Source organism: Solea senegalensis, linkage group LG1 (assembly GCF_019176455.1).
Source record: "Solea senegalensis isolate Sse05_10M linkage group LG1, IFAPA_SoseM_1, whole genome shotgun sequence".
NCBI lineage: Eukaryota > Metazoa > Chordata > Actinopteri > Pleuronectiformes > Soleidae > Solea > Solea senegalensis.
The window spans coordinates 4,717,541-4,737,941 of record NC_058021.1 but is presented as its reverse complement, the minus strand read 5'-3'; the positions used below and the strand labels follow the sequence as shown (position 1 = coordinate 4,737,941).

General features: G+C 40.4%; 1 protein-coding gene across 1 annotated transcript in view; it reads right to left on the bottom strand.

Annotated features, from left to right (window-relative positions):
* Positions 1-2,871: 2,871 nt before the first annotated feature.
* Positions 2,872-20,401, bottom strand: part of st6galnac3 (ST6 (alpha-N-acetyl-neuraminyl-2,3-beta-galactosyl-1,3)-N-acetylgalactosaminide alpha-2,6-sialyltransferase 3) — a 67,878-nt gene continuing 50,348 nt past the window's right edge. Inside the window, exons 4-5 of the mRNA XM_044030290.1 lie at positions 13,143-13,250; positions 2,872-5,262 (exon numbers count right to left, since the gene is read on the bottom strand). Coding sequence (XP_043886225.1) covers positions 5,013-5,262; positions 13,143-13,250 — 358 coding nt within the window. The 3' untranslated portion in view covers positions 2,872-5,012. The remainder of the gene's footprint in view (positions 5,263-13,142; positions 13,251-20,401) is intronic.

The following is a 20,401-nucleotide window of genomic DNA, read 5'->3' as shown; positions in this document are numbered from 1 at the left end:
ACATAAAAAATAAAAAAAACTTCCCAGAACTGTGTCTGAACTCAGCACACCTCTGCTGCACTTTAAAAAAAATAAAAAATAAAAAAAAAATCCCACGAGACATCAGATTTGAGATGACAGCTCAGCTCCAGCTCTGTTTATTTATATAAAATAAGCACATTTCACCAGGTTTCTCATGTGCTGATGTTACTGCTTTCTCTACCTCGTTCTCAAAGGAACCACAATCATATAAAAGCCAGTTTCAGGTTTTTGTTTAATCCCCACAGTGAGTAAAAGACAGACGACAAAATCCACATCGGTAAAAAAAAGAAGAAAAAAATGAGGACATTCACAATATATCTGTTTTTTAGCGAGACAGCAAATGACAGGATAGTACATATAATCAAGACGTGTTGTTTTACAGAAAATTTACATTTCAATAGCCTGCAATCATACATGCTGTGTTTGGACACCAATACAATGAGTGTGTTACATTTCATAACAAACTCTGTGTTATATTACATTCTGTCACTCAAACACACCCATAGTTACACATTTCACAAGGACACTTGACCTGAAAATGATAAAGAAAAGTGTTTTATAACACCAAATAATAATAGGGGACAAGAAAATAAAATTTGAACAAGGTCCTCAATGTGAAAAAGCACTTGAGGCATTTGACCAACAGCTTAACAACAAGGGGAAAGAGTCAAGTGTGACCTGAAGAAGTTCAAAATCTGAGAACTGAAGGAAAAGTAAACGTTTGAGAAGGAAATCCACGTCTGAAGTCCACCAGTTTTCAATGAAGACTCGACTTACTCGAATCTTAACCATAATGATTACTGGCCTAACCATCAAACCAGGTCTTAACCCCCAAAAAGCCCTTTAAAGATGTGAGGACTAGACAAAAATGTCCTCACTTTGACAGAATGTCCTCACTCCGTACGGTTTAAACTATTTTCACAAATACAAAACACACACATGCCGGTTTTGTATACTTTGTGTGGACAATTGTAGACATAATGCATTCTGTAAGCCCCTTACCCTAACCTTAGCTTGACTTACTTTAACCCAAGTTTAAGTTGTGTGGACCAGCCAAGATGTCCTCACAAAGGTAGGTTTGCTTGACACGAGGACACACACACACACACACACACACACACACACACACACACACACACACACATCATGGTAGTAAAGTTCAAATGGGTAAAAAAGAAAATTAGGTTTTTTTTAAGCAAACTTCAGACTTGAAATCACGATATTATTCCATTTAATGATCAATCAAAGCCGTAAACAAATGCAAACAAAAACATTCATTATTCACCCATTGATGGTGAATAATGAATTCCATGAGTGTGAGGTGGGCTGATTTTGCGTGTGTTTTTTGTAAAATATTAAATCCCAAAGGTTTGTAAAGCAGCATTCTACATGTTTTTTGCTGCTGCATAATGAAGTGAATGTGTCTCGTTGCCTTCTTAGGAGCCATAAATGATTCATAAGAGCATATAAGTGGGCGTATTCACCATAATTGTCAGTTCTACTCATCCAAGGTTTTCTTTTTCGCACCGAGCCGAGAACAACGGAGCGTTTGTTGGTCCGAAAATAACAGAGTGCACCGCCTGAATATGTTGGTAAAGCGTGACCTGCAGAAGAAAACGAATGCCGCGCACAAACTACTGCATTATTATTATTATTATCAGCAACAACAACAACAACAAGAAAAATGTATTCAAACAACAACAACAAACGGAGATAAACTGGAGATGAAAGAAAAGGACAAACACTGTGGCTGGTACTTCAGTGTTGAGTTGATTTCAAACTTACAATGTAATTGTAAAAGTGAGTCAAACCAAACAGTTTTAATGGTTATTATATGTGGAAATAACCACATGTGTGAGTCACACAGAGTAAGGATCATTTTCAACGTAATAACATGGTAATTGCCAAAAGTGACCTCTTCAGATTCCATGTGAAGGTCTCAGACGACGGCTGGAAATGAGATGATATTACAATTATACTTTCCTATTTGTCGTTTAAAGGATGCACAATATTTGTAAGAATCAAACCTATTTCCCAGGAAAAGTGCGAATGCTGGCGTGAAGCGATTTACAATGCGTAGTGGTGACACTGTGGAGAAGAGGTAAAAGCGATTGGTGTGAGTGGAAATGTCACGTGCACACTGGAGTAAGGATCCTTTCAAACTCGTCCTGAGACTCAGATCTTGTGAAAAATGTGGCGATTATGTCGATGAAAAGCTGCTCGCAGCGAAATCCGCCTTGCGTCCCGCAGGAAATCGGACCTGTGACCCCAGGAACGTGTTACGGTCGTCTGTAATCTGTCGAGTGACACCGGGAGGAATTTTTACATTTTGCTGACGCTGTTGTCGTCCAAATTTACATCGAGTGACAAGGTGACGGCAGCACACAGGGTTACTGAGCTCTTCGTTGTAGGACATTCTCCATAAGTCGGTGCCAGTGAGTTTCTCAGTGATCGTATAAATATTATGCAGCAGACAAACTAAAAGCCAGGAGCTGGATTTTGGAGGATTTACAGGTCGGAACAGAGTCCAAGAGTTAAAAACGGGGCTAAATTTAAAAGAGAAGTGGTGCAATTTTCTGGACCTTCCAATGTTATTTGTGAGGTTTACTTTAAAAATTCAAGTTGACTTAATAAGAGGTTGACCGCACGCCTTGTGGTGTCAAAACAGATTTTCTGAGTCTGTGATCCTCGCCCTGTAATGTATTTATTCTCATTTATTGTCTGACTGTGTGATGTGGGGTTTCATTGAGACATGTGACACGACTGAAGTTAACTCGTTCATTTTCATTGTAAACATTTCAGTAAACAAACACACGTGTGACTCAAACGGGAATCAACAACTCACATGTACAATGTTCTTTTTCTTAGTAATTTATTGTTGTTCAACTGAGGTTTGAATGGACGCGTTAAAACCATATCATATAATTAATAGGTTAAATGGTAGAATCACGTTATATTATTTCAAATTGTGATTTGAAGAGTATTTGATGGTAAATTCATTTCTTATGACATAATAGTTTAGTAAAACCTTAGGAATTGTGATCGCTGAAACTGTAGCAATCACATTTGAGTTTAGTTTTTTGAACTGAAAACTGTGAAGAAACATTTGTCGCTCGTTCATTTACAAGTTAAAAAAAAAGAAGCAATTCTCACACTTGAGTTGTAACAAACACTGTCTTCTGTCTCGTAAATCACCCGCTCATTCGCGACAGAGTAATGGACTGTAAACAGTGCACTGCAGCAGAAGGCTGGGTCATAGTCATAGTTTCCGCAGAGGTGTGACAAAAATGTGGACATCCGTCCATTTAAGAACCTCCGCAAGTCCACTTCCATTCTGTACATGCTCCCTGCTGCAGTCCCGTTGGAGGGACGCTGAAGAAGACAATGGAGAAGACTGTAACCTTGGAAACACATGTACAAGTCAGGGTTTAAACAATACAAGGACATATAAATAAGGCTGGTTTTGTGGAATACTGGACTGACACATTTAAGTATGGACAGAATATATATATATATATATGTATATATATATATATATATATATATACACACATGTGGAAATGCAAACACACTGAGCGCAGTCAATTTCATCTGGCCCTAATAGTAAAGCTCAGCAGCAGTATATTACAGTCATCAGGGAGTCTGTGCATCAAATGGTCTAAATTAGAAGTCTGTGAATCCTCCCAGTCGTCTCTTTAAGCTGCGTCTCTGACCAGGACACTAATCACAGTTCTAGAGACACAGAGAGAGTGAGAGAAGGGGGGCCTATACCTCCACACCTCACTGGTTCACTAATGACTCCTCACTGTCCTGGAAACAGACGCATTCAAATGTAAAACGGCTGAAGCGGACGGCGCGCACACGGTGTCCGAAGACAAACGGGGGACGATGTGTTCACAAAGTGACACGGCGCACAAAGAGGCACACAAAGCCGAACGAGAGGATGATGGAGACGGAGAGCGCGCGCGAGCGTCTCCCTCCGTCCCCACACAACAAACTGCAGAGTATATTGCAGGCACGGAATGATAATAAAATACAATTAACTTCAAACGCTTTCACTGCAAACATAAATCTCTCCCTCAGTGGGGTCACAAATGACTTTACTCCTTCCATAAGGACGGGGAATCTAATTGCACATTCCTCTATATGCTATGTGCCGCTTCTATTGACAATGGCACACGCTCGCAGAGCCTCAGGATCTCCTCCCTTGCAGAATAAATAAAGCAACATCTGGTCATCAAGCAAACACCAAAACACATCTCTTAAAACTCAATTTTCATTCTGTATAAAAAGTGGTGACATCTTGGAGTCGTGTGATTAAACACACGGTATAACAAACAAACATAACTATAAAAAGCTGATTTATATGTACATGTTGCAGGTTTTTGCTCCCTTGTGTTTGCCTTTTTTTTTTTTTTTTGTTTAAATGACCTTGTTTTGTTCAAGCGTCTTTTAAACTAAGCAGAGGAAAATTAAAAATGACAGACAATCTGCTCTCAATACTCCCTCAGTCGGAGATTAACGCTCGTTAAAGATTAATTACAGCCTGACAGAAGATGGTCATGAGGAGGAGACGGAGCAGGCGAGGCTCATCAGACGTCGGTGGCAGCGTGACACGTCCACGCTGCGGCTGAGGAAAGAGTCAATTCAGCCTTTGTAGTGTACAGTGCCTGCGGCCAATTTGACGGATGGTTTTCTTCATTCTCATGTTGTTTATTTTATTCAAAGTCAGTCTTGGAGCGATCCTTTGCTGAACTCACAGAGCAGCAAACGGATTGATTCGTCAACACCGTGCAGTGCGCCGTGCACTTCCCTCAGTTTTCAGATCCAGGAGAAAAAGCAGGAGATATGTTTTTGCAGTCTGCGTGGTCGATCACACCTCAACGGAAATCTGTCAGATTCAATGGTCACTGTCAGGAGTCTGGGTTTTGACCAAACTGGGTTAGAAAAGCAACCCTTGTTTACAGAGAGAACGTTGATATTTGACCACATTAGGAAACATGCTTTCTGTCAGTGTAGACGTTCAGCTGCTCCTTTACCGACGGCGGCGATGACGACAGCTGCCACGGCGGGTTAAAGAACTTGAAGGCGTGAGTCTTGGCCCACTTGGCAAACACAGACTTCTCTGTGATGAAGCGATGTCCGCCATAGGGGGCGCTCTCATGGAGCGTGTACTCTGCACATTCGTCCCGGCTGCCGGCCTCATAGTAGTGGTAAGGGACCTTTCTGTAGCCCTCTGTCCTGCAGGGGATAAAGGACACAGGTGAAGGGTTAATTACCAGTTAATTACGCCAGTTTAATAAAGCGGAGAATCTGTTGGGTGTAATTTGAAGTCAGCGACAGTTGGTAAAATAGAAAGTGTAGAGGTGTAGAAATACAGGCCCATTTTTAGCCCTAAACCTGAACCTGAACCTAACCCATGTCTGTCATCTTCCAGTTTGCTAAATGAGGCAAATAACAATATTAGGGAATATTGGACTTTGGATATATACGTTTTCCCTTTGCCCAACTTTGTCTCTTCTGTAGAGAAATGAACATAATTGTATTTATTTAGTGCTTTTCAAGTCAATGACCACTCAAAGCTGCTTTACACTACAGTTTTGCCATTCACACTCATTCACTCACACTTTCATCCAGCACATTCAACACACTCGTCCTACATACACATTCCCATGCTGCCGGGCACAGCCTGGAATCGAACCCACAACCTAGTTGTAGGTTGAGGTCAAGGAGGCAGCAGCCTATTGTAGTCATTAGTCATATCAGACGATGTAGGTGTTTTTGCCGATATCCCATCATACATTTTAAAGCCAATATCTGCCGATACCGATATCGTGCAGGTAATATTCTAAACAACACAACGGATAGACACTCTGCTGGTTACAAAAAAACTACTCTGTTTGAATGAAGGTCTATGGAAAAATGTGCCCATCCATGAGGAAAATAGATGACAAAGCGTGGCATAATAAGATCGGACACCAGTGTGATTGACAGCCGACATCTTAGGAGATTCTAGATTCTTTATTGTCATGTATAAAGTACATACAGTGCATCATTATTAGCACTTTACAACCTGTCATTATTGCTCGCATTGGGTTATGCTGGTGGAGCAGTTGATGGTGTGTACGATGGAGTGTAAGGCCTGTAATGTTCTGTGTTTTCTTTGGATTCCATCTTCATTTAGTGCGTCCTTCTTCAGCCGACCTCTCGACCTCAACCACAGTCCGGACACACTACGCCGTAACTTGAGAGGAAGCGCTACGGAGGCGAGCGGTGAAATGAATGGGATTAAGGCAAAGTGAGGTGAGAACGTGGGGAATAGAAAAGGTGATGTCTCTGCTTGTGCCGAATTGAATTTGATCTCTCCAGTCTCTCAGTGTGGCAGGATTAAAGAGCAGCATCTGTGCAATTCCATTTTTAACGACAGGACATTTCACTTTATGTCTTTAGTGACCACTTTGTTGTGCTTTATGCCACTGTTCAACTGTATCGCATGTGTGTGTGTGTGTGTGTGCGACTCCAATATACAGCCAATATAGAGTGGATAATATCACTTAATACGAGCTGATATATAGTTCTACATATACGGTGTACAAATGTACTCCGGTGCTGGTACAGTACATTGGCAACAAACTATGTTCACATGTCATGTATCTGTCAGCTTCCTGTATCATTTTATAAAATCAAAATCACAATTTGAATCTAGAGAAATCAGACAATGCCACTGAGTTTGCCACAGCGTTAAAAAACATCATGAATCCACATCATCAGTTAAATCTTTGTGTGTGTGTGTGTGTGTTCTCATCTGTGGGTAATATTGTACAGTGCTTCACACATTTATTAGACCACCTGGTATAAAAATGAGAAAACATAAATATTTGAGAAATCTTTAAAGACCCTTGTTTAAAACTAAAAATGTTATTGTTATTTATTGGGCAAAAACCCAAACTGAATTCACATTTTTATGCCCAAATGTGAGGCGGCTCACTGGGCTTCTTCTCTGAGGAGTCACAAATAAATCAAACTAAGTTGTCTGTTCAGTCTTAATCAAGAAATAATAATGTAGCAGTTTTTTCTGTAAAACTGTACATTTAATGTGGTGTTAATGTATTAATCTACTGTATGTGCTGTATGTATTAATACTCTAAGAGTAGCAGCACTATGAATAACGTAATCATTATTAAAATTGTTCATAAAGTCATTGAAAAACGGTGTGAGTGGCAAATAGACTGGAATATGGAGTGGTAAAACCCATCCCGATGATCCTGAATACGGATCTAAACTTTGCCTTTAAAAAAATAGACTGCAAATCAATCGTAATCCCAAAACCAGAAAGTCAGATTAGATATTGCTCCATGCACACAGCCAAGTCCAAAAATAACTTTTTTTTGAGTTTAAAGTTGACTGATCTGACTGAGACGAAGTGGAACACTGACTGCGAGACACCGACAGCAATGCTGGACCTCACTGATGAGCCTGAGGCAGAAGAGGAGGGAAAAAAAACTCTAACACCAGGTTCAGAGACTTTGTGGAAAACCTTCATAAAACAATGAAAGGGAGAGGTTTGTACTTTACTGCCAATGAGTAATGTATTTCATCATAACTTAACCGTGACCTCAACACAAAACAAAATAATAGTAATATTAAACTTTATTTATTTATATATTTATACATACACAAATATTACAAGGCATGATATGTACAACACGGAGAAACAGTGCAATAAAAGTATAAGTGAATTTTACATTTATCACAGTAAAAATAAAAATGTGATCCCTGGAGTATTAATTAACTCGTTATGAAGTGGAATCCGACAAAGACAATGAAGTTAAACCAACAGCTCTCAGACATTTGTGTCTTCAACACACAGTTAATGATTTAAATGTCAGCACTAAAATGAAGAGCACGCCAGAACAGGCAGGTGCAGAACAGAAGATAATTAAATATGATATAAACTGGATTACAGCAGCTTTGGTTTGCAGACAGATGCAAACATTTAATCTAACTGTGATGACACTGAGGAAACACAAGGGAGAGAAACAGAAGTACAACAAAGAGCAAAAAAAAAGGAAAGAAAAAGAAAGGGTAGATACACAAGGAAGGCAAGGGATTATTGGACACAGGGTGGAAAGACAATTACAAAAGCTGGAAAACAAGACAAAGATGGTGAATCCAACGACACAAGGTTAGGGATAGTGATACTGAAATAAAACTGGAACTCATACTCAAAATAAATGTTCCCAAGAAAAGATTGCAGGATTTCTACCCTTTACGTTATTTAAGTCAGGTTGATCAACCCTCCACCTGACCTTGCATTATTTCCTTTCCTTGCTTTCCTTTCGCCAGAGCCGGCGAAAAAGAAGCAGAGAAAACCGTTGAAGAAATGAGGAAACACGCGAGTAAACCGCGGACCGGGATTTTTTCAAATGGCGAGAACTGAAAAACACAGGAGCGTGCCGAGCACATCCGACCTGACGTTCCTGCTGTTGCACTTGTAAGTATCTTTGGGATAAACTCTCCGTTCTCTTGTTTGGCTGTTCTTCCATCGGCGCTGACAGTTTGAAGAACAGTGACGACAAAGTGGTAGACGACAGAATGTTTACAGTGGTCTCGTAAAAATATGTACTCCCAAACTGTAGGGGGAGCTCCTCTTGTGAGACCAGCAAATCTGCAGAAGCGTAGAAGTGCCATTGATATAAGGAGATCAGTGTTTACTTTTTAGTTGACTTTGATTTACTGAAGTCTGTCCACACCAGGGAGAGACAAGTCTGGAGGTGAAGAGACTCCGCGTGCAGGACGAGGCTTTTCCAACGCCATCTGTCTGCTGAAGACGAACATGACAAACATGTTCAGCGATCTATATAATCAGCTGCCATTAATACACTCACGCCAGTGTGTGTGAGGAAGCTGCACATCATCAGTGGAGAGACTGTGTGTTCCAACAGCGCGAGGAAAACTGTGGAATCACAAAGTTCCTGGTTCGTCTGTGAACCTCAGAGCAAACCGGGCCTCTACACTTTCACACTCATCCCTCCCTGAAGTAAAGAGCCGACTTTCAAGTAAAAAAAACCATCTCGTTAAAACGAGAAACTATCTCTTATGCCGAGAGACAGCTCAGATATTCTTTTCTCTTCTGTGTCAACCCGAGTCAAGCTTCTGGTTCATGCTCAAGTGGGAGAAATTAAATATCCGCATCAGGTTTCGGCTAAATCCATTTTTATTTCATATGCTATATTTGATTTCTGAGGAAAATCACAAGTAGTGCTTTTTGCTTTTTTAACTTAACCCCCCTAAATGATGTAACTATTAAACTGAGCACTCTTGCCTTTGCAGCAAGAAGACCAAGGTTGGAAAAAGAGCCTTTCTGACATAGAGTTTGCATGTTCTCCTCGTGTGTGCGTGGGTTTTCTCCAGGTTCTCCGGTTTCCTCCCACAGTCCAAAAACACAAATTAAACACTCTCTATGTGACACTGTGATGGACTGGCGACCTGTCCAGAGTGTACCCCGCCTTTCACCCTATGTCAGCTGGGATTGGCACCAGTGCCGCCCCCCAACGACCCTCCTGTGGAGGACAAAGCGGTAGAAGATGGATGAATGAATGAAGTATTACACTGAAGATCTGTCAGGACAGTGTTCAGATACTTGCAGCAGACTCAGCAGGTTTTTTTTCGATTTCGTCTGCACTTGGCAACAAAAAATATTCAATATATACTCCTTTATCCATCCATCACCTATACTGCTTATCCTTCAAAGGCTACGTGGGGAACTGCAGCCAAACCAAGCTGACATTGGGCGAAAACGTCACCAGTTCACACTCATATTCACTCTTACAGTCAATTTAGAGGCCCAATTAACCAAATCTAACTCAGCAGAGTTATCTGCTGAGATCTAACTGATCTTCTTCCTTTCCTCACCCACCTCATTAACACATCTCTATCATCTGGTTGCTTTCCGGACTCTCTTAAAGAGGCCACAGTGACCCCCCTCTTGACCCGTCTGAAGTAAATAACTACAGACCTGTCTCTCTTCTTCTCTCTTCTTCCTTTTCTCTCCAAAATCAACTCTCCTCCTACCTTCACTGGAACAACCTTCTTGATCCTCTTCAGTCTGGTTTTAAAGCTGGTCACTCGAACGAAACTGCACTTCTTGCTGTCACTGAGCAACTCCACACTGCCAGGGCTGCCTCTCTCTCCTCTGCGCTCATCCTCTTGGACCTTTCTGCAGCGTTTGACAACAGATACAAGATCCTTACTTCCCCCCTTCAAGAACTAGGTGTCTCAGGCTCTGCACTTACCCTACTCTCGTCCTATCTTCAAAACCGAACATACAGAGTAACCTGGAGAGGATCTGTGTCGGAACCCTGTCCTCTATCTACTGGGGTCCCTCAGGGTTCTGTCTTGGGCCCTCTCCTCTTCTCTCTATACACCAACTCTCTTGGTTCTGTTATTCTCTCTCATGGTTTTTCCTATCACAGCTACGCCGATGACACCCAACTCATTCTCTCTTTTCCCAGCTCCAACACACAGGTAGCAGAACGGATCTCCGCTTGTCTGACCGACATCTCTCAGTGGATGTCTGACCATCACCTGAAACTCAATCTCGACAAGACTGAGTTTCTTTTTCTCCCAGGAAAGGGCTCTCCCACCACAGACCTAACCATCACCCTCGAAAACTCTGTGGTAGCTCCTTCTCATACCGCAAGGAACCTGGGTGTGACACTTGATGACCATCTCTCCCTCACTGCCAACATTGCTGCAACAGCTCGATCTTGCAGATACATGTTGCACAACATCCGAAGGATACGGCCTCTTCTAACCCAGAAGGCGGCACAGGTTCTGGTCCAGGCTCTTGCCATCTTACGCTTGGAATACTGCAACTCCCTCCTGGCTGGTCTCCCTGCGTGTGCCATACGACCTCTGCAACTCATCCAGAATGCAGCAGCTCGACTGGTCTTCAACCTACCAAAATTCTCCCATACTACACCTCTCCTCCGCTCCCTTCATTGGCTTCCTGTAGCTGCTCGCATCCGCTTCAAGACTCTAGTGCTTGCGTTCTATGCTACAAACGGATCCGGTCCAGCCTACATCCAGGACATGATCAAAACCTACACCCCAGCCCGCCCACTCCGCTCTGCATCGGCAAGCCCCCTCACTGAGAGGATCGCAGAGGTGTTCACTGTCCTCACTCCCAAATGGTGGAACGAGCTCCCCATCGACATCCGGACAGTGGAAAGCCTCCACATCTTCCGCCGCCGACTAAAAACACATTTCTTCCGACTCTACCTCGACTAAGACAACGACGACAAAAAAAACAAAAAAAACAAAAAAAAAAAACGTATACATCGCACTTATGACTAGCACTTCATAGTTTGGTTTACTTGAAGCTCTTCCTTACTTCTAGCTCTTATTTATACCCAAATGTTTAAATGCACATATTGTAAGTCGTAAAAGCGTCTGCTAAATGACATGCAATGTAATGTAATGTAATGTAATGTAATGTAATGTAATGTAAAAGCATGTCTTTGGACTGGTGGAAGTGACATTAACAGAGGGACAACATACAGTCTCAACACAGAGAGAATCAGTTTGAACCGGGATTCAAACTGAAAAATGTGCTGTGACTCACCAGCTGACCACCGAACCATTTAAGCTCCAGTGCCATCACGTCTTTGCTGGTTGTTTTTGTTATTATTCTGCCTCTGTTTGGTCTTATTGAACAGAAAACAATGTAACAGTATTTTTAAGCTGCGTCCTTCATCTGAAAACAGACGGTGTCAAATAAAATCAGACCAGACTGGGGGATCGTTTGTGTTTAAACAGCAGCAGCAAAACTGGCTCAGGGCAAATATCATTTCTGTCAGCAGCAGAGCAGCAGAATTCCCTTCTGAAACTTTGTGTTTCCAGTCAGCAGTCTCACTTTACTAGCGCAAGTTCACTAGTATCTCCATTAATAAGCATTCTGGCCATCAAAAAGTGGAGCATCAGTAAAAACTGAAGAAAATCACATGTGCATTCTGTACTTGGCTTCTAATATCCAGAGACAGCTTTATGAGAGGATGACTTGTGTAACATTTTCATCGGGAGAATGAAGAGAGTGAAAAGAGAAAGAGCAGAACTGTGGCTGTCTGCCAGCACAAAGAACAGCACATCCCAACCACCGCGTCCCCCTCTGTTTGTGCTGCACAGCAGTGTGCACCGGCACGACCAAATCAATTCAATTCCACTCTCCTCTCCTTTGCAGCACCTGTTGATGCCCCATTACCACGACAACCGCTGAGGTCAATTCGGACGGAAGCTTCAAACATCATCACACAAACAATCCCTTCTTCCCGCTGCACCGGAGCAAACGGCTGTCAACACTGCTTTGTGTGACACTAAGTCGTCCATTCAGAAACTCACAAAAAGCACAATACTCCTTGTCTCACGCAGGCAACAAAGGAGAATGACGGGCTCTTAACTGCCTCAGTGAATTATAAAATCCTCTATACTGCTTGATTTATCACTCTTTTCTTTCCTGCCATGTATCTGAAGCTGTTTTTATTTCAACTCCTGCTGTGCACGGGGGAAGATAAAAAGCAGGATTTTCACCGTGTATCTAGAGAGTTCAGGTTGAGCTGCGAGAGCAGAAGCCAGAGAAGGAGAGAAAAGGAGGAGGAGTCCATCAAGGCTGAGACGAGTGACTGAGCAGTTGTGCCCAGAGCAACGGCATCATGTTTGTCATCCCTCCTGTGGCCTCTCGGCCAGACAGCAATCAGTCACCCAAGAGTCAGAAAGAAGATGACAGGCTGATATACAAATAAATCTCAGGAGGAAGTGGGTGTTGCGGCACAGCGGCCTCCCACAGCGATGTCGACTCTGCAGTCTGCTGGATATTCCAGGCAAGAAAATATAATGGTATTCACAGCACAGAAAAACCAATATGGATTTCAGCATAGAAATTCAGCCATTAAATCCAAATGGAGGTTGTGGAAATGTATTCAGACCGCACAGTCCACGGTTATGGAAGACTGTGATTGGCTGCAGCTGCCAAGAGGAATCTAGTTGTTAAAGTTTTTTTTTTTTTTAGTAAGTGTGTGCACAGTGAGGTTATTGTGTGGTAGGATTATGGTTCGGTGTCTTACTTGCAGTAGGTGTCATTTATCATCCCGTAGATGTGGATCTCTTTGCACATGTCCATGGCCAGGATGAGGGTGAACCAGCCGGTGCTGAGGTAAGAGCCGGACTGGATCCTGTGAAAACAAATCCACGTCTTTAATGTCATGTTAAGCACACAGTGTGTGAACAGTGGACAGTTGATCTGAGGATAGCGATGACGCTAACAGGATAGCATCCTCCTCCATCAGGGATCAAGAATGTACTGTAATGTAATGTACTTCCATACTGTTAAGATTTAACTGCATTCTTTTTGTCTAATTTTACAGAACAATTTACTATTCTGTCTAATACATTAATGTGCATTGAAAAAAAACACATTTTCTCAAATGTTCCGTCTTGAACACTTTATTTTTCTACTTAACCCCACACACACACACATACACACGCACACTAACATTACTTCTTTCATTGTAACGCATTTATTAACAATATAGTAATTGCAGTTAATTGAGTAGTAATTAACATTAATTTCACAGAATGGGTTAAAAAACTCTCTCAAAATTTCAAAATATTTGTTTTCATATTTTCACAGGAAACCGTGATGTCACAGTAGGGTGATAATTAACTTCTTCATTATATTCAATATATTATTTATGTTACAGAGTATCCAATTATTTATTCATTTGTGTTTGGTTTAAATGTGTTTTTGTTTGGTCCACTTGTCTAAGGCCTTTTCTATGTGATGATGCAAGTTGTTCATTCAAATTATTATAATTATTATTAGCTAGTTAAGTTAAGTTATTATTTCTCCTTTATGTCAACTTATGTTAAGTTTTAAGTTTGTTTTTTGTTTTTTTCCTTCCTCAAAGTTCAAATCAATCAAATCACCCTATTGATTTGACGCAATTCATTGATTGGTAATATTCTGGTGTCTTTGTTTTTTTTTCCCCCATAGTTTCTGAAAATATTTAAACCAAAAAAAATTAATTAATTCATCTTCTATCACTTTATCCTCCACATGAGGGTCCCTGGTGCCAATCCCAGTTGACAAAGGGGCGAAAAGGTGGTGGACAATACACAACCCAGTGTCCAATTTGCCTAAATCCCCAAATCTGCATGTTTTTGTACTGTTGGAGGAAACCGGAGAACCCAGAGAAAACCCACACACACACATACAGTGAAAACATGCAAACTCCACGCAGAAAGGCTAAACCCAAAAAGTGACAAATGACATAATCAACAGATTATGTGATAAGAGAGAAAAAAGTGAGTTGCAGACCTGAAGCTGACACTTAACTACAAGATAAAATAAACCACAACAAGTGTACAACAGTATACATTTTATCCTCTGTGAATAATGCAGTTGAAGCCAGTCGACCGATCAATAACAACATGCATAATCCTTTCATCAGTATCAGAGTGAGGGGTGTATGAGTTATGTGACCCATCAAAGAGGTGAATACACACTTTGATCATTTTCACACACACACACACGAAGTGTCTGAAGTGGGTCATAAAGTACAGACAACCTCAGCCCGTGCACTGCAGAGGAGGGCCCACGCTCCCGGAGGGCCCCACACCTCGCACTCATAAAAATATACTGTAAGGAGCCTCAGAGCTGGTGTAAATTAAAGAGAGGGAGAGCACAGAAGGACTCTGATAATGATGCGGAGGAAAGAAAAAACATGACAGCGTGGTTCATTATCGACGGAGAGATTATGAAGAACCACAGAGGTGTTGTAGAAACGGTTATGAAACAATCTATGTTCTATTGTAATTCATTCTTAACTGCGCGATAACAAGAGAAATTTAAAAACAATGACACATTAATCAAGGGTAAGGACGCGGCGATCAATTACTTTCATTATTGACCTGCAGATAATTTAACAATGTGCTGCCGCTGCCTGTGAAGAATGGGTTCGTTTGAACCGACCAACAATCCGACGAGCTGCACTTTACTCAATTCACAAAATGAATTCATGATATGAATCTGTATTTCTGGATTGGTTTACGTGCAACTCTAATAATAATGAGTAACAAGGTAATGTTAAAGTTAATTGAGATCTTACTGGACAAATAAAAGCAGCAATTGTATTATTTTTGCAGAATGATAAATAATACAATTCCTAAAATTATACAGTTCTGCAAAAAAAAAAAACTTCTTTCTCTGACAATTGAATTGCCAAATTATACTTAATAAACTGGCCAATTATTACTTACTCTTGTACGTTTACACAGTCTGTTCCGGTAAACTTCATAAATGTTGCTAAAACTTCATTTTTTTCATCCTATTTCAGGCATTTAATATTAAGTTTATACTTTTTCTTTTAATTTAAATATACAACTGCAGATTGGAGAGACAGACCATAAGTCAGAGGGCTCAAATTTGCGGCCCCCAAATGTATTTCATGCGGCACACCACTAAATATCAAGCTATAATGAGTTAATTCTGTCTGATTTTGCTGTTTAAAGATTCAGTTTGCATCATAAATATGTTTTTTCTATTATTATTATTGGGAACTAGATGTAGTTACAAATCAAACAAACACTTTTGTTGAGACATTCTGTGGAATATTGTCATGATTTTCGCTCATATCATTTAACATTTGTAAACTGTTTGATCAGAGAAGAGAAAGGGAGATAAAACAAAACTGGCCAAACATATCAAACAATTACATATCGGTTATTATATGCAGCTAAATAAAGCTAAATAATCTAAAAATACATATATGGTGTATAGTCAGTAGTTCACCATGATATATGAGCGAAATGAGACAGCAAATAAAATAAAACCTGCATCATTTACTACTCTATAGGGTCTATAACAAAGCAAAAATAAATACTGTGCATCTCTCTGAGCCATGGCCAGCTCCTGCATCAGTGGCTGCTTCAGGATCAGCACCATGGACAGCGCTCAGCACAAACTCTAATTCAGCACAACACTCAAGACTTGTTAAGTTTTTAAAAAAGACACAAATAAAGCTGACTCTTCAAACAAACAAACAAACTGTGATTTTGCTACTTTTTCAACATTAACGATAAAAGTAAAATCTCTTAATTCTCAAAAAAAAAAAGGTAAGGTAGGATTTGACAATTTCTCTATTCTTTTACTCAGTTAATCGTCTCTTGAACCTCAGAATTGTCTCAGACCTTGAACAGCAACAAAGCACGGCTAATAAAAACAGATCATTGACTTAGATGTTTTGTTTTCATTTCAAACTTTCATTTTTTTCACATTCACTGTGTTCAAAAAAAGCAAACTTTACCAAACACACAACACTGACCTCCTCAATTACCGTATATTCTAGTCGCAGCACAATGTTATGCAAAGGCATTCATCATTAAATGAATGGGGGTTGACTTTTAATATAGGAGAACACATTTACATACTGTAGCCTCCACATTCTTAAATGTGACCGTGTAAGCTGCGCTGCTGGTAAACAATGATGCAGCACTTTGTTCAAGGACACTTGGACAGAGCTGTTTACAGGCGAGTGAACCAGAAAACTTTGTGTCTGTCTCTAACCCGTGTCACCAACCTTCCTAACCACTGCTATTTGCTGTTCTGCTCTGCATTCTTCTAGACCACTCAAGTGATCGTGTCTTGTCCTTGAAGTCCACTGTGAAGATGGCTGAGGTGCATTTTTACAGTGGTACATATTGTCGCCTGCAGCCAAGACTAAAAATCACAAATCCGTCAACACAATCATCTGTCAAGTGCTGTTTTGGTTCCTTAAAACTACAGATACAAATATTAGGGATCGACATTAAGCCAAATATACTGTATGTTATCTAGGATATAGTTACTTATTTGGCAGTTACTTGTTTGTGCAAGCGCACCCTGCATTACTGTAATTACGCGACCTTTTGTGCTATCGGAACAATTCCAACGGTTTATGAAAGCAAAGAAGTTTCACTTCAAAGCTTCATGTGGTTATTACTGCAATGTCACTCACACTGTTGCGAATCAGCATCTTTGTCACCAGAGAAGAGAGTTGGGAAAAACGCCTGTACATAGATTCCATTTTTTTTTGTCTGTTTTTGGACTCAAACAAACATTAATTTATATATGTGTTATAATGTTGAAATTTAACACGCAAAATCAAGTGTCTGTGTACAACTACAGTGTTTAATACACTATGTTAACATGCAGTAAATTGTAAATAACATATTGATATTGAAAGTTATTCTAGTAAAATGGGCAAAAACACTTAGTCACAGGACATTTCTGGCCCTTTAATGGTTAAAAGTCCAGACGGATATTTTGAGACTTAGGTGTTAAAGAGTTAATTTTACTATCTAGAGCCTAAGTCTATCACGACTTTTGTCTCCTGATTAAAATATGATACATTACCTGGTCGAGACCAAATAAAAGACGTTTTGGAACCTGTGAAGTGCAAATCATTATGAAAAAGAGAGGAAGACGGAGGGACAACATACCGGTGAAAATGCTGAAGGACACGAAGAATCGAAGTGTTCTCGTCATCAGCAGTTGGTACATGGATAAACACAATTACCTGAATTAACAGATGGAAAGCTCTCAGAGGCTCAGTGCAATCTGCCACGTTGCCACTGTCAAGTTTACTTCGGCTCACGTTGTGCATTAGCTGCCATTTAATGAAGCAGTGCAGGGGAACGTTGGCTGAACTGATGTGAGAGCAGGCTGGTTTGCCGAGAGCATCAAGGTTCCAAATGGAACCAGAACCCTAACAGGAACGGTGGTGGTGCCTGCCCGTGTGTGTAAACTGTTTTTCTTTTTTCTTCTTTATATTCCAAAGTTGAACAAGAGGTCAGCAGCACACGTTATAGTACATATTAGAGATTTAGACTATTATTTCATCACGCCATCAATTTAACCCTTAGAACACAGAGCAGTGTTTTTTCTTTTCCATTACTATATTCAAACATACAGTATATACAGAGGTTATAAGAATGTGCAATATAGAGTGTCTTATATGCTTTTTTTTCAGCACAACCATGGCAAAATAAAAAAGACACATTTCAACCACACACTTGAGCAAAAAGTACTCATAATATATGTAATGTTGTAAAACCAGATTGAATTTGTGAAATTTGGAAATACGTCACAGTCCAAAGTTACTGTATATACCTGCAGCACAGATCTGTGAGCACTAAGGGTTCAGAGGCTTTTTTTCACAGCAAGTTTCCAAGTATTTATCTTTAAGTTTTGGTTTCGTCTCATTCCTGCAGAGGCAAAGTAAATTCAGCTGGATGCGCTCCAAACGCTGAAATTTGACCGCTCGATGCCAAACCAAGTGCAAATGACAGAAACAAAGTGAAAGTAATTAAGAAACCAATCAGCAAACTAAACTCTACCTGTAGAGTTTCAGACATCATTAGCAACAAATGTGTGTTTAAGGCCCCACAGTACTAGTTTGACTTTGAATAGCTCAGCAAACTGACAATCCAGTAAACACAGACAGTATGGTGGTGGTGGTGGGGATGGGGGAGGTGAAATTTCAAAAAAATGCAATTTGTTGTAATAAGGGAGTGGAGGAGCACAGACGGGAAACGACACATTATCACTGATTCGCAGCTCGGCAGCTCTCAGCTGTCAGAGCTGTCAAAACATCACTATTACCTTGCATTATTCATTAGCCATTTGCCACTCTAACAGAACTCACAGCCTGACTCACACACACACACACACACACACACAGGCTCACATTCAGACGTTCACACACATGCACCACATCTGCGGCCGAGAGCTGAACGTCCTGAAGCAAAACACAACGCTTGCTCGAATAAATAGAAATAAAAGTGGGCGGGACGTGCTGACCAGATAACATTTCAAAGGAGAACGACAGCTCGGAGTCAAGGACTGCTATAGAACAAACCCTGTGTTTACCTATGACAATTACAATGGGACACATTTGTGGGAAGGATGTTTTTATTTCAAGGCCATTTCAAAAGAGAGATAAGGCACAGTGTGAAGCTGCTTTGGCAGACGGCAAATAACATCCACAGCCCGGGGACAAAGAGAATTTAATTTGCTTGTTTTGTGAAAAGCAGAAAAACACAGGCTTTTACTCAAAAACACACCAAACACAGGTGTCATCAGGTCTTGCCCGCACTAGCTTTTCAACAAGCTTTTAGTCCCCACTGCCACACCTTTCTGCAAAATTGAAACATAATAAATTGAGTTTGAGCACAAATAGAGCTACATATATATGTGTATATATTTATATACACGTATATATATATCTATATATATACGAATGAAAAGAAAAAAGGCTCGTTAAATCCCTTGTCTTGCTCCCTCCAACACAATCCTGAGACAAGCGAGGAAGGAGTGCCTGGGACTGACATGTGAGGATGCTGCAGTGCTTCTGGCGCCAGGAAATGAAGGGTGTTGAAGAAATGAAGTCAGACACTCTGAGAGGGTTTAAGTAAATAATCCCCAAAGTCTGGAGCTTGTTGTGCTTTACCTGCCGAGCGCCAGTGGCAAAGGAGTGGTGGAGACATGCCCAGGATCAGTGAGAGTCTCCACTATCACCAAATCTGTTCAATGGACACTTGGGATTCACGGCAGGGCAGCTGCTCACATGTGCATGAGAAGCTCTGCACACATGACGGCCATTTTAGGCTACAAGCATATACCAAGTTCTTTTAAAACCACGGTTACCAATGAAAATGAAGAGTTTCTCCGCCACATCAGGAGTATCCCTTTATCCTCAAATCTGGGTGGTGTAGTTTCATGTACAATAACACTGTGACATTTACAGAACGTTTATTGACACTACAATGTATTTTATTGAAGTTATTGAAATTATTACTAATAAATATTCACAAACATCATAGAAAAGCAAATTTTTTTTAACACTGATTTGTCACATTTTGGACAAACTATGTCTTTTTTTGTGTCGTTTTGGACACATTACTATACTATGACGTTTTGGTGTCATTTTGAAAGACATAGAATACTATGATGTTTTTCTGTGATTTTGAATGACTTACTATACTGTGATGTTTTGGTGTAATTTTTGGAGGCATACTAGACTATGATGTTTTAGTGTCATTTTTGAGTGATTTTGGACGACAGACTATACTATGACTTTTTTGAGTGATTTTGGACAACATTCTATACAATGACTTTTTTGTCTCATTTTGGACGACATACTATACTACTATACTATGAGTTTTTGGAGTGGTTTTGGACGACAGACTATACTATGACTTTTTTGAGTGATTTTGGACGACTTACTATACTATGACTTTTTTGAATGATTTTGGACGACCTACTATACTATGTCTTTTTGACTCA